The sequence below is a fragment of the Hyla sarda genome, chromosome 3, assembly GCF_029499605.1.
Source record: "Hyla sarda isolate aHylSar1 chromosome 3, aHylSar1.hap1, whole genome shotgun sequence".
Taxonomy (NCBI): Eukaryota; Metazoa; Chordata; class Amphibia; order Anura; family Hylidae; genus Hyla; species Hyla sarda.
The window spans coordinates 121,128,029-121,144,035 of record NC_079191.1 but is presented as its reverse complement, the minus strand read 5'-3'; the positions used below and the strand labels follow the sequence as shown (position 1 = coordinate 121,144,035).

The window sequence follows — 16,007 nt, the reverse complement described above, 5'->3', positions numbered from 1 at the left end:
CTGCTCCTTTTACAACGCCCCTTATGAATACTGAGCTGCCCCTCTGAAGTGATGTAATTCAAGCCCACTGTAGAGAGGGCAGCTCAATCTTCTTGAGGGGGCATAGAGGAGCAGGCAGGCGGCTGTTTTGGTGCACCTAGGGGCAAAGAAACGTCCCCCCGTGCATTGAACGGCCTCATATCAATAAAATAGAAATGACAGATAAAGGCATATTACTGCTCCAGGTACTATAATGCTCATGGTAATAGCTTGTATCAGCAGATTACCCTCTCCTCTGGTCCAGATTCTGCTGCACTGGGACCTGACTCTGTGCACCATCAGGATGTTATGTATGGGGCACACTATGGGGAAGATTCATCAAGACTTGTGCTGAGGAAAAGTCGACCAGTTGCCCATAGCATCGAGTCAGATCACTTCTTTTATTTTTCACAAACAAGAAACACAGGCGCTCCATGTCGAGTATCACCCGTGCTGAAGGGGAGTAGGCAGGCGCTTACCCACTCCAGTTGTATACCAACATACACAACATTGAACAGCACGTGGTAAATGATAGAGGTATCCCGTCTGCAGCCTTCCTGTTGTAACATAGAATGCAAAGCCAGACTTCAAGGAGATCAGGAATTCAACCTCGCTGACCGGGATGGACACAACTCAGGTGCGGTGACTTGAAGTAGAACACTTTTATTAACCAAGATGCAACGCGTTTCACTGCGCAGGGAAATGTGTTTCATCTTAGTTAATAAAAGTGATGATGGCGGGTGGCGCTGCAGAGATCGCGGGGCGTCCCCAGTGGCGGGACCCCCCACGATCAAACATCTTATCCCCTATACTTTGGATTTCTGGTGGTCCAGGCCTCTCAGCAGAATCTGTCACTGTTATTTTAACAATGTATGTAACCCCTTAATGACCTCTGCTATGAGTTGTTACAGTGTTCATTAAGCGTTTTATTGTATACTACCACCGTTTTAAGGCATTTTAGAATAGCCGCTAAACTCACAATTGTGCAGTCATTGGTCTTAAGCCCACTTGAAATGTTCTTTAACCGTTCTGCCTTCTTGATCATTACATATACACTGCTTTGTGTCCCACAGAGAAAAAAGCGGTGGTTACCTCTATATCCAAATTAAAGGCTTTCTATAAATGAATACTACCCTTTTATTTTGGGATTTATAGGTATGCCAGTCTGTACTTCTGCTGTGCCATAGAAGATCATGATAATGAGCTGCTGACGCTGGAGATCGTTCATAGACTTGTGGAGCTACTGGATAAATACTTTGGAAATGTAAGTTATGGTGTGTTATATCACCTTCTTTACAAACATTAAAAATAGAGATGAGCGAACTTACAGTAAATTCGATTCGTCACAAACTTCTCGGCTCGGCAGTCGATGACTTTTCCTGCATAAATTAGTTCAGCTTTCAGGTGCTCCGGTGGGCTGGAAAAGGTGGATACAGTCCTAGGAAAGAGTCTCCTAGGACTGTATCCACCTTTTCCAGCCCACCGGAGCACCTGAAAGCTGAACTAATTTATGCAGGAAAAGTCATCGACTGCCGAGCCGAGAAGTTTGTGATGAATCGAATTTACTGTAAGTTCGCTCATCTCTAATTTAAAAGCTGACATGTTGACCATTAAAATCACCTAAGAGGCCGTAACATCCAGTCAGTGCAGGTTGGTCTTTTTCTGTTGAAGAAATGGCTCAGGGTGTTTTCACACTTTTGAGCCAAAATGCTGCATTTCACTTAAAGGAGAACTACTATTTATTTTTTTACTGCCGGCAGTATGGAGGACAGTTTTTCTATTCGGGAGTTCTTCTGTAACTCCTCACTGGAACATTAAAATTATGGATCTGTAATAGCCTAATAGTGTAATATGCTTCTATCACCTCCTTGTGTTACTTTGTCCCATTTTCATGCGAAAGATCCACATCTGAAAGTGCTGTAGTGCAAGTCTTTTTATTTTCTGTTGTCTCTGACCTTTCCCAGCATTCTTTTTTTTTTTTTTTTTTTATTCTTTATTTTTAATTTCATGCATAGTCACCACACGCAATACAATGATACAAAGTTCTTTACAAGATTGTAAGCCTCATAACCCTCCCTCACTTTTGCTGGTACTTTTTCCTCATAAACCAGCACAACTAAGTCCCCCATCCCATAGGAAAAGGGGAGAGAAGAGAAGGTAGGACGCCAACCAAAAGATAAACCAAAAATGACATCTTCAATAATGTGAGCGTCATGCCAATTGCGTTAAAACAACCTACCGCTTATATGTTTCTCTAATTGACTTATATCTATTATATTTATGCCCCCTACCCCCCTTTCCCATCTACCCTTCCCCCAAGCATTACCCTTCAAGTAAAGTAATCAGAGTCTCGCTCCTTAGGGCTCTTCTAACTAAAGAACTTTTAAATTCTCTAGAATCTAAAAATTGAATCCATGGTGTCCATATAATGAAGAAATCCAAATTAGTATCATGGCAAGCTGATCATAAATTCTCCATATATCTCACATCATTAATTTTGCTAAACCATAAGGTCATGGATGGGGCCTTCTCCTGTCTCCATAGTGCCGGGATGCAGTTCCTGGCGGTCTGCACTAACACGCTCATGGGAGAGTTTTTGTACTTGGAGATCGGTATGTTATTGTGCTGTAGCAAAAAAAAATAAAAAATTGAATTAAAAAAAGCTGGATCAAACGGTATATCTTTCCTTGTTATTTTTGCGATTAATTTACAAACTCTACCCAAAAGATGGTTACTCTTGTACGGGACCAAAAAACATGCAGTATCCCACATCACCAACATTTGTCTGTTTTCTGCACTTGCATTTTGTGTAGTATGCTTCGGACACGGTACCACCTCATCAATATCTTATAGTTTGCCTCTTGGAAACCAATACTGACAGATGAGCAGTGGGCAAATATAAAAATTTTGGACCACTGATCACGATCTAACTGAATAGATAAATCTTTTTCCCACTTTGCTGTGTATGCAAGGGCCCCTGACCATTGTTTGTATATCTGTGAAAGTACATGTTGCCCTGGCTCCTTTGCTAGACATAATTCTTCAAATGTAGTAGCTTGATCCCTATATAATCCAGGGTTTGGTAATTTACCTATTAAGTGTCTTAACTGCATTGATCTCCAAAAGCCCAACGGAACCGGGTCTCTTCCTTCCGACACATTTAACCAACCCCTTACCCCACTCTCCTCTTACAAATGACATACCCGGTAGTTATCTTCATCAATCCAGTGACAGAAAACTGGATCAATTAATCCTGGGGGGAAAAGCCGGGTTTCCAATTGCCGTGTCCAAAGGAGTAATGATTTATGTACTGTTTTATTATTACAAACCCGCAGGGTTGCACCAATCGTCAGGCGTTGCCACAATTCTTTGTTCTTCAATTCCTGACACCATGGCAAACATTTAAGCAGAACTGAGGTTTCGGCCTCCTCCACTATTACCCATGATTTCTGACATTCTTGTTTACACCATTCAACAACTCTGGATAAGTGGGAAGCAATATAATAGCACTTTAAATCTGGGAGTCCTGTCCCCCCTTTCTCCTTTGGGTAGCACATTAATTATCTTTTTAGTCGTGGTCGCCCCCACAGATTAAATTATTCTGGCTTTCCCAGCATTCCATGTGGCCATAGACAATATGTCATAAGTCACATGGTCTCCAGATGCATAGCTATGCTGCAGTGGGTGAGGGGATAGCAGGGTGGAAGGGATTTACTGAAGTTATGCTATACACCCACTCACTACAGTATAGCCACACTCCCTGGTGACCATGTGACTTATGACATACTGGGGGAGATTTATGAAAACCTGTGCAGAGGGAAAGTTGCCCATAGCAACCAATCAGCTCGCTTCTTTCATTTTTAACAAGGCCTCTGCAAAATGAAAGAAGTGATCTGATTGGTTGCTATGGGCAACTGGGCAACTTTCCCTCTGCACAGGTTTTGATAAATCTCCCTCATTATCTCTGGTCGATTGGAATGCTTGGAAAGGTCAGAGACAACAGTAGCATAATAAGGGTATGTTCACACTATGCAATTCCCGTGGAATTACGGGATGCGAACATAAACATCAGTGTGAATGGGTTTCCGCGAAACCCGTTCACACTGAGAAATTTCAGTGGCGGACAATTCCGCCGCTGAAAATTGTTCAGCGCAAAGAAGAAACATGTTAATTCTTTGCACGGAAGTCCGTGAACACTGCATAGCCATCAGTCGTGATCGCGCAGTGCCGCTGCCAGAATGGAATCTCCCCTCATGAAGATTCCGCTCAAAATATGTAGTCTGAACATACCCTATAAAGACTCGCACTACAGCACTTTCAGGTGTGGATCTTCATTACCACACTTTTGAGTGTGGGCATGAAATAGAATAAAGGAGCACACAGAGGTAATAGAATAATATTACACAGAGGTAATAGAATAATACTACACAGTATTATAACTTGGTAACATGGTCTCAAAGGCTGATGGGGGGGGGGGGAATCCTGAAATACTCCTTTAAGCTCTGTTTGGTCTGTTTACTCATGTGACGGGTATTTTGTCCTTCTTACTAGTTCCAGTTGCTTTGTGAACCCTTTGACGTGTACAGTACTGAATGTTTGCACTCTGTTAAAAACATTTTGTTATTATGTACATGCCAAGAATACTGATTTTAGTTCTACACAAAAAAAAGCACTGGAGATCATTTAAATGAACTCCATTATCCTCCTCCCCAAAGCTGAATCTGTTAAGTTGATGTAAAAACCAAAGTCTCTGTAACCCCTCAACACCCCATGAATTACTATTTAGTATGCAGGTTGTTCCTGCAAGTTGATATAATGTTACATCTTTGCAATATTGCGGGCACTATGTATTATACAGCTGTCACCTAGCTGTAATAGTCATGATTAATCCTAACTCTTTAGATGCCGTGATCAATGCTGAATGCGGCATCTATATGGTTTGACATAGGGAGAAAGCTTTCCTTTTCACTCTCCCCACCTTCTTAATGCCACTAGATTGCTTTGGCAGAAATTGCATCAGGAATGTCCTGGATTCCAATTTCAAATGAAAACAATTACCCTGAAGGCAGGAGTTTTGAGGCACAAAAATCCCTATATCACAATGCCTCCCCTCCAACTTAACTTTTAATGTAATTGAAATTAAAGTAAACCAGCGAATGAACAGACTGTTAAAAACCAATGTCATTGGGGGAAATTTATCAAAACCTGTCCAGAAGAAAAGTGCTGAGTAACCCATAGCAACCAATCAGATTGCTTCTCTCATTTTTTAAAAGTCCTCTGAAAAATGAAAGAAGTGATCTGATTGGTTGCTATTGGCAACTCAGCTATTTTTTTCTCTGAACAGGTTTTGATAAATCTCACCTATTGTGCCTTATATAGAAATTACATATAGTGGATATGCATCCACGGACATATACCGGCAAGTGGGGCCACAAAGCTGCTCCACCATCGGTGGATACCTATCCACCAAACTACTGATTGATTCAAGGCACAGTATGAGACTATGTTAAGACAAAAAAATAATGCCCCCTCTACATGTTTAGGCGACTAATGAGGCAAACTACTTCCCTTATGCAGAAGAGGGGTATATATGGGCTATGAGAGACCTCATCATCAAGCTGCCTCACTTCAATGAACAATCATATGATGGCCGGCCGGACCGTCACCTTACTACAGGCAGGACCTAATGACAAACGTAATAAGTAAAGGGTCTTTACTGGAAATATGCCTTTGTGTCAAAGACAATTTATCCCTTTCATTCTGGAGAATCTTGCAATTTAATCTATTCTCATGTAACTATAAATTATTAGATAATTTTTATCCTTTTATCAAAATTTGTGTTACTTATGCATCCACATTACCACAGCTGCTGTATATTTTCCTCTTTTCTTTGTTCCTAGGTTTGTGAGCTGGACATCATTTTTAACTTTGAAAAAGCATATTTCATACTGGATGAGTTTCTCATGGGGGGTGAAATTCAGGAGACCTCCAAGGAGTCTGTGGTGAGGGCCATTGAGGATTCGGATATGTTACAAGAGGTAATTTTCTTTCCAGTTCCTGATAGTAGTAACCAGATTTCCATCACATGTGCTCTTTTACTCTGCTTTTTTTAATATATGGCTTTCACACTTGGCTATATTAGCCACCAATGGAAAAAATTAGTAAAAACATGCTAACCATCTGGTACCTTTGTGGCAAAGACTGTAATCTTTCTTCTATAATCCTATCTTGTGGGATATTTTAGTCTTGGACCTTATACACTCAGGTTAATCTGGTCTCACCCTTATTTTAAATAGCCTTTAATAATGAAGGAAAAGGGGGGGGGGGGGGACGCATGTGTTTTAACCTCTTAAGGACACAGCTCATTGTAGCCTTAAAGGCGATATGCAGTCTCGCCTTCCTACATTCCCCCTTTGCTCCGGGATTGGCGTCATGTTCCTCCACTGCTGCTGGGCTCTGTGCATCTTGGGCTCGAAACGTCGCGCTGCGGTCAGCGTATCGCCAGCCACAGTGATGTCCCGCCTCAGCTGGTGATAGGCTGAGCATACTGTCATGTAATGAGCCGGCCCAAGCTCAGCCTATCACAGGCCGAGGCGAAACATTGCTGTGGCCGGTAATACGCTGACCACAGAGCCCAGCAGCAGCGGAGAAACAGGACGCCAATACCGAAGCAAGTGGGCAACTTAGGAAGGTGAGTTAAAGTTTGTTTTTGCAGCCCGGGCAAAGGGGGACTTAAAAGTTTTAGACTGCATATCCCCTTTGAGAACACAAACCATTTTAATTTTTGTGTTATTGTTTTTCCTCCTTGCCTTTTAAGAAAAAAATAAATTCTTTTTTTTTCCATCCACAGACCCATGTGAGAGCTTGTTTTTTTGCATAACTAAACTTTCTACTTTGTAAATACATCTATTATTGTATCATAAAATGTATGGCTCAACCAAAAAATATTAATTGGGGGGAACACAATTTAGCGACTTTTTTGTTAATTTTTATGCAGTGAGCTTTACTGTGAAACTGACGGTCCCTTATTCTGAGGATAAATACGATTAAAACGATACCCACATTTACATGCTTTTCTATTCTTGTATTGCTTTTAAACAATACCGAAATAGTATGTTTAAAATAGCCCTATTCTGACCCCTGTAACTTCTTTATTTTTCTGTATAGGGGGCTATAAGAGGGCTTGTTTTTTTTTTTTTGGCACTCTCATCTGTGGTTTTGATTAATACCATTTTGCTTACATGTGGTATTATGATCACTTTCTATTCCATGTTTTCTGGGATGTGATGTGATGTGATGTTTTTTTTTACTTTTACTCCGTTCACTGTACGGGATCATGAACATTATTTTTTAATAGCTTGGACATTTTCTCACGTGGTGATACCAAATATTGTATTTTTTTTCAGGCTTAAATACAAACACAAAAACTTAATGTGCACATAGCCCCAGAAAATATTTTGGGTAGGGTCACACGTAACGGATCCACTGCGTCTGACCGCTATAACCTCTTCTTCTTTTTTTTTTTTTTCCGTATACGAGGACGTATGAGGGCAATTTTTTTTGCGGCATGGTCTAAAGTTTTTAGTGATACCATTTTTGTTTTGTTTGGACTTTTTGATCCCTTTTTATTCATTTTTTTTCTGGTATTAGAAGCGACCAAAAATACGCAATTCTTGACTTTGGTGTTTTTTTCTGTTTACGCCATTGACCGTGCGGTTAAATTACATGCACGCAGCGATACCACATATGTTTATATCTTTTATTTTGTTTACATAATTTTATTATAAAAATGGAAAAGGGGGGTAAGTCAAACTTTTATTAGGGAAGGGGTTAAATCACATTTATTTACTTATATTTTTCATTTTTTGGGGGGGGGGGACTATTACATGCAATCCTTGGATTGCATACACTGTTTAATGCTATGCCATAGCATAGCATTGATCAGTTTTATCAGCGCTCCATTACTCTAGCCTGCAATAGCTTGCTGCAGCATAGGAGCACAAATTGGAAGGCAGGGAAGGAGGGAAGAGAGACATCGCATTTCCCCGTGATGGTCCCGATCAGCTCTACTGAGCTGCCGAGAACAGATTTACGCACTTTTAGTTGCCGGGATCAATTTTGATTGCGGTGTCTAAAGAGGTAATGCCGGTTATTGGCCATGGATCCTGGCTGCTGAATACAGCCGGGACCATGCGGGTATGATGCGAGCTTAGCTCCTGAGCTCTCTTCATACCCCTGCCGTGATCTGCGTTCAGCGGCAAAGCGGTTAAACAACTGGGATAAACATATATCCTAAAATAAAAAGGATGGTAATTTAAGGGAGCATATGGGTCTTCTATTGCTGTCAATTAGGGCAAGGCACGGCCGTCTGTGCCTTAACATACAGCGACATTCCTGGCAAAGTAGCGCCATTCCCAGCAAAATATTCTGCTGGCTGAATATCCGCTTACTGCAGACGCTGCTGAATGCTTCATCACTAGGACTGTGCAGACATTGCCATCTCCATTCCGTACCAGTGGAATTATGTCCAAAAAATGAACATGTTCATTCTTTAAGCAGACATACTTTCCGCTGGCGGAATTCCGCTGCAGTGATTCCGCAGTTTGAACATAGCAGCAGAATGTCCACTGTGTGGGAGGAAAAAAAAAACACAATAATTTGGTTGCATAAGTTTGCACACCCTCTTATAACTAAGGATGTGGCTGTGTTCTGAATTAACAAATCGCATTCAAACCCATGCTTTATAGAAGTCATTATACACCTGCCATCATTTAAAGTTACTCTGAATAATCACAAATAAAGTTTAGCTGTTCTAGTAGGATTTTCCAGACATTTGAGCTTCCATAGCATCATAGGGATCTCATTGTTAAAACATATCAGTTATGAGAAGGGTAGAAAATAATTTCCAAAGCATCAGATATACTAATGATAATAGGTGAAGACAAGTGGAAAAAATTATTGTTGAAAAAACCAAAAGAAAACTGGTCTGAGAGTCTTTCAAGAGGCCTACTGCAACAATAAAGAAACTGCAGGCAAAAATTTATGGCAAATACTGGTGGTGGTCTACATGTGACCACAATCTCCCATATTCTTTATATAAATGGGCTATAAGGTAGGGCAGCCAGACAGGAGGCTTTTCTTCCATAGAAAAAACATCCAAGCTCGGCTGAAGTTTGGAAAAACAAACATCAAGTCCCCAAAAAGCCTGTGGGACGATGTGTTATGGTCTGATGAAACAAAGGTTGAACTTTTTGGCCATAATTCCAAAAGGTATGTTGGCTTCACTGCACATCACCCAAAGAACACCATATTCACAGTGAAGCATGGTGGTGGTGGCAGAATCATGCCTTGGGGCAGTTTTTCTTCAGTTGGAACCAGGTCCTCAGTCAAGGTGGGGAGAGTTAGGAATAGTTTCAAATACCAGACAGTTTTGGCACAAAACATTCAGGCATCCATTAGAAGCCTGAAGATGAAGAAATAGTTTACCCTTCAGCGCTACAATGACCCAAAGCACACATCCAAATCCACAAAAGTACGGCTTCACCACAAGAAGATTAACATTTTAGAATGTTCCAGCCAGAGCCCAGACTTTAATCCAACTGAACATCTGTGGGGTGATCTGAAGAGACCTGTGCTTGGGAGATGTCCTCACAATTTGACAGATTTGGAGCCCTTTTGCAAGGAAGAGTGGGCGAATATTGCCACGATGTGCCATGCTAATAGACTCCTCAATTAAATGTGAATTCCTGTACTGTACAGCATACCTACCTTTGTACAATTGGCTACTGTGAAGGTTTGTCAGTAATACGTATTGATGGGCAGTGTACTGACCTATTTAATACTGGAGCACTAAAGTAATTCATCATAAAGGTTGTCCAGGAAAAAAATAGCTAAGCAGAGCCTGATCAAATACATTCTGATAGAATGTTAATCAACCCCTATTATAATCATTCCCCTATTATAATAACATTCCTGCCCCTCTGACAGATTACCTTAACTGTTAGAAGGAGCTAAAAAGTGCTATAACTCGAGAACAGGGGAGATTGACATGCTATAAAAAGGTATGATTTGATCTGCTCCCCCAAGCTATCATTTTTGTACATTATTATGAGGGCTATCATCTTACGGGAATTTTTTTTTTTTTTTTAACAGCATTTAGAGAAATGCTGTACAGCAAGCCCCATGGAATTCGAAAACAATAGACAGGAACTGTCCCATTGACATGAATGGGAAAGGTTGTTGGGCGTACTCTGTGACCTTTGCAAAGTTCATTTTACAGGGAGGAGGAGGCTAAACTGTGAATTTCTATTGTCTTTTCTATCTACTGGTGTCACCTTCCATTGTATTACTGTAGACATCACTTTTAATCCGTCTCAGCTTAGTTTTAGGCTTAGTAGTGAGAATCCTTTTCTGATGACACATTCCCTTTAAAGGGGTACTCCAGTGGAAAACTTTTATTTTTTTTAAATCAACTGGTGCCAGAAAGTTAAACAGATTTGTAAATTACTTCTTTAAAAAAATCTTAATCCTTCCAATACATTTTATGGGCTGTATACTACAGAGGAAATGCTTTTTTTGGGGGGATTTCTCTGATGTCACAACCACAGTGCTCTCTGCTGACCTCTGCTTTCCATTTTAGGAACTGTCCAGAGCAGCATATGTTTGCTATAGGGATTTTCTCCTGCTCTAGACAGTTCCAAAAATGGTCAGCAGAGAGCACTGTGGCTGTGACATCAGAGAAATCCAAAAAGAAAAGCATTTATTCTTTAGTATACAGCCCCTAAAAAGTACTGGGAGGATTAAGATTTTTTTTAATAGAAGTAATTTACATAACTTTCTGGCACCAGTTGATAAAAAAAAAAAAAAATCCACATGAGTACCCTTTTAAAAAGCAACTGCCAAAACACACTTTAGCTGCCATACACGTCTCTTCCATCTAAGGTTATTAAAGGAGGAGGTGGTTGGATATAAGATAACATTAGTTGCATAATGATAAGAAAAGCCATAGGAAACAAAGTGTGATAAAAGTAAATAAATGTGATAAATGTGTTCAGAAGTGTAATGGAATTTCTAACCCAAAAAATAGTATTCAAAGCTTTCATCTATAAAGGGATAGGAGAAGGTTAAGCTCCACAATCTTCACATTTGAAAATAAATCCATTCTTTTACTGCAAGAACACAACTGAATGTTCTTGGGCTGAAAGCATGTGTTGTCATCAAGAAGCCATTACTAAAATAAGAAATAAACAGAAGTGTGTGCACAAGGGGAGGAAGGTTTTATAGACTAATGGGCCTGGGTGATCATATCTATGAAAATAACAGAAGGCAGTATATAGGCCACAACAACAATGAAAGACCCTTCAAGTTAGGTCTACGACCATTAGTCCAGCATGAAGGAGGATCAGTGTAGGTTTGAGGATATATAATGACCCAAAGTCCGTCTGGGTGGGTCCTTTTTAACAGAAAGGAAATGTCCAAAGGAGAAGGCCCTTTTTAAACTGGACTGTAGGATCAGTTTTTGGATCCATATTGTAATAGTTAAATAGTTAGTATGATTGAAAAAAAGACACATGTCCATCAAGTTCAACCAAGGAGGTGAAGGGAAGGGGTATGGGTGGCTAAAGGGAGGGGGGGATGCTATATTTCTGCTTATGCATTAAGGTTGTTTTGTTTTAGGAATGTATCTAACCCTTTATTGAAGCCTTCAGCTGTTCCTGCTGTGACCAGTTCCTGAGGCAGATTATTCCATAAGTTCACAGTTCTTATGGTAAAGAAGGCGTGTCGCCCCTTGAGACTAAATGTTTTCTTCTCCAAACAGAGGGAGTGCCCCCTTGTCTTTTGAGGGGGTTTTACCTGGAACAGTTTTTTCCCATATTTTTTGTATGGGCCATTTATATACTTTTTAATATGTTGATCAAATCCCCCTTTAATGTCTCCTCTCAAGACTAAATAAATGTAATGTAAGAGTAAACTACAGAAATGTCAAATCTGGGCAAAACAATAATCTTGATGTAAAAGAACGTTGCTCTTTAATATGCCCTGCTTGTACACCCACATCACAGAATAAAGCCTGAATTGAAGATCGGTGAGTTGCTTTTACTAAGTGGATATATAAGGGGTATTCCAGGAAAAAACATAATTTTATTTATTTATTTATTTTTTAATATCAACGGACTCCAGAAAGTTAAACAGATTTGTAAATTACTTCTATTAAAAAATCTTAATCATTCCAATAATTGTCAGCTGCTGAAGTTGAGTTGTTCTTTTCTGTCTGGCAACAGTGCTCTCTGCTGACATCTCTGCTTGTCTCAGGAACTGCACAGAGTAGAAAAGGTTTGCTATGGGGATTTGCTTCTACTCTGGACAGTTCCCGAGACAGGAGTCATCAGAGAGCACTTAGAAAGAAAAGAACAACTCAACTTCAGCAGCTCATAAGTACTGAAAGGATTAAGATTTTTTTTTTTTATAGAAGTAATTTACAAATCTGATTAACTTTCTGGAGCCAGTTGATGTATCAAAAAAATAAAAAAAATAAAGTTTTTTCATGGAAAACCCCTTTACATGCATAATTCTGGACTATTATGCTGAGCACCACAGGGGAAGGCTAGAACAGAGTAGTGCCAGCTGGTTTCTTTGTTGGATTGAAAATATTTGTTTTGTACCGTTTACAGACCATGGAAGAGTACATGAACAAACCTACATTTTAAGTGACAAATCTGAAGATCTGTCCACTGGACAAGAAGAAATGTTTGATTTGGCAGAAGGCAGAAGACATGGCCACTGCATTGTAGAGACAAGAGGGCACCGCTGGGCGGTCTTCCTACCATCCTGCAATCGGGCAGAATAAAAATCAAGTGCAACAGGATACCAACACTACCTTACTAAACCCTTTTGCGGCTGTATGGACCTAGATGTAAGCAAAGTGAATGCACATATGCAAAGGAAACCTTGCTTTTTAATGAAGAAATAAAATATTTTTATATGTATATTTTGGCTCTTGTAATTACAAAAATGACTGCTGGAATATGCCAACCAAAGCAAGGACTTAAGCAAATGATTTTTTATATCTTTTCATGTATTTATATATCTGGTGTGAATTAACATATTGGGGCAGGTTTGCTGCCATAACAACCAGTCAAAGCTCAGCTTTTATATTTCGAGAGCGCTTTGATTGGTTGCTATACTGAAGAAACATAGTTCATAAATCTGCCCAGCAAATCTGGTCTTGTTGACCCTAGCAACCCATCATGGTAAACTTTGATTATTCCTTAGCAGTTTAAGAAATGAATGCTGAGATTGGATTGCTGTGGCCAGTTATTCTGTTTATAAATATTATTGTAGATCCTTAAAAAAAAAATCACACAAATATCTCGAATAAATGGTAAAGGTTATCACTTGATCATGGTGTTTTGCAACATTAGATTTTTTGTTAGCTTTTTTATTATTTTTTATTATTTTAGTGTTATAGGTCCTTTTAAAGCACAAACTGTTTAGATCTGTCTATGGATATATGCATCTATCTATTTGTCTGACCTTACCTTGAACATCAATGTGTGCATCTTCCTATGGACACCTGTATAGGGAAAAGCAAATAGTATAAAGGGGTGGAACCTGAAGTGTTTACTGCCATAAAGAAGATTGTGCATTGGCGATAAAAGCCACACACTTAAAATGAAAACCACACTGTGACTGCATGGAGAAAAAAACCTTTACGTAGGCAAACATTATGTAGTGCCTAATATATGTGTGTGTGTATGTGTATATATATATATATATATATATATATATATATATATATATATATATATATATATATATATAAAATATTACTGTTGTTTTTTCCTATTTAAAACCAGTTTTGGATTGAACACCTTTGTAAAAGCTAGAATTTACTGCTTTTCCCTAGTTCAAACCAAGTTTTTACTGTACGCCTTAGTTCAAACTAGAATGTTACTGCTAATACAAAAACTCAATGTTGTATCCTATATGTTATACCGAATATTGTTGTATACTCAACTAATGCTTTGTCATAGAAATGTTTTTAATTCCCAATTAAAACTTTCAATTGCTTTTAACTGATTTGTTTCACTCAAACAGGTTTCCCTAGTAAAAACTTGTTTTAAAACCTAATTCAACAATACCTACCGGCTAATACCTCCTTTGAGTAATCTAATACCTCCCCATCATCAGGTGCCCAACTTTATTCATGTTTTATAGTTTTTTTATTCAAACTAGTTTTAACTAAGTCATTTAGTAATAACTAGCTTTCTCCAGTTTAAACCAGTTTTAACTGACATTCGAGTTTTTGATTAGCAGTAAATTCTAGTTTCCGTGAAGGTGCTCAGTAAAAACTGGTTTCAACTAGGGAAAAGCAGTAAATTCTAGTATTCACAAAGGCGTTCAGCGAGAACAGTTTTTCACTAGGAAAAAACGTTTTTAACTGTAAAATATATATCACAATGTGTAAGTGTGTTCCAACATAACTTCCAAACAACTGGAGATGCTTTAATGAATCTTGGCACACATTTTACTTATGTCAACTAAAAATATAGAATAGTAATATTAACTATAGTTGGGGTCACTGAGACATGGCTGGACTCCTCGCATGACTGGGCTGTCAATCTGCAGGGGTTTACATTGTTTCGCAAGGATAGAATGAACAGAAAAGGTGGTGGCGTCTGTCTGTATGTAAGAAGTGGTATGAAAGTCAGTGTGAACGATGCCATAGTGTGTGATGATTCTGAGGATGTGGAATCATTGTGGGTAGAATTACAAAAGGAGGGAAATACTGAAAAAATAGTATTTGGTGTAATCTACAGACCCCCTAATATCACTGAAGAGATAGAAGTTCGGCTTCATAAACAAATAGAGAGGGCCGCCCGGGCAGGTACAGTGGTAATAATGGGAGATTTTAACTATCCAGATATAGATTGGGGTCCGGGGTTGGCTAAAACTACAAAGGGGCGACAATTCCTAAATTTATTGCAGGATAATTTTATGGGCCAGTTTGTGGAGGACCCAACAAGAAGTGATGCCTTGTTGGATCTGATCATTTCCAACAACGCAGAGCTGGTTGGTAATGTAACTGTGCGGGAAAACCTTGGTAATAGCGACCACAATATAGTTACTTTTGACTTAAAATGTAGAAAACAAAGACAGGCGGGGAAGGCAAAAACATATAACTTTAAAAAGGCAAATTTCCCTGGGCTGAGGGCTGCACTACAGGACATAGACTGGGGGGAGGTGTTGGCAAATACTGATACAGAAGGTAAATGGGACATCTTTAAATCAACTCTAAATAACTATACAGCTAAATATATACCAAAGGGGAACAAATATAAACGATTAAAACTAAATCCTACATGGCTGACACATGATGTTAAAAGAGCAATAAACAACAAAAAAATAGCCTTCAAAAAATACAAATCTGATGGGTCAGCTATAACATTTAAACAGTACAAGGAGCTTAATAAAATCTGTAAAAATGTAATAAAAACAGCAAAAATTCAAAATGAGAGACAGGTGGCCAAAGAAAGCAAAACTAATCCTAAATATTTTTTTAGATATATAAATGCAAAAAAACCAAGGACAGAGCATGTAGGACCCCTTAATAATGATAATGGGGAGGTTGTCACAGGCGATCAAGAGAAGGCGGAGCTACTGAATGGGTTCTTTAGTTCTGTATACACTATGGAAAAAGGAGCTGACATTGGCCAGGTCAGTGCTGGTAACACATCATGTAATGTACTGAACTGGCTTAATGTAGAGATGGTACAAGGTAAGTTAAGTGATATAAATGTAAGCAAATCCCCAGGACCGGATGGACTACACCCAAGAGTTCTTAGAGAGGTAAGTTCAGTAATATCTGTACCCCTGTTCATGATATTTAGAGATTCTCTGGTGTCTGGTATTGTGCCAAGGGACTGGCGCAAGGCGAATGTGGTGCCAATCTTCAAGAAGGGCTCTAGGTCTTCCCCAGGAAACTATAG

At 39.2% G+C, this 16,007-nt stretch overlaps 1 protein-coding gene across 1 annotated transcript in view; it reads left to right on the top strand.

Annotated features, from left to right (window-relative positions):
* The window catches only part of AP1S3 (adaptor related protein complex 1 subunit sigma 3), a 36,021-nt gene extending 22,281 nt beyond the window's left edge, over window positions 1-13,740 (top strand). The window contains exons 3-5 of the mRNA XM_056564923.1: window positions 1,174-1,282; window positions 5,919-6,056; window positions 12,690-13,740. Of these exons, the coding sequence (XP_056420898.1) occupies window positions 1,174-1,282; window positions 5,919-6,056; window positions 12,690-12,725 (283 nt within the window). The 3' untranslated portion in view covers window positions 12,726-13,740. The remainder of the gene's footprint in view (window positions 1-1,173; window positions 1,283-5,918; window positions 6,057-12,689) is intronic.
* The last annotated feature ends 2,267 nt before the right edge of the window (window positions 13,741-16,007 follow it).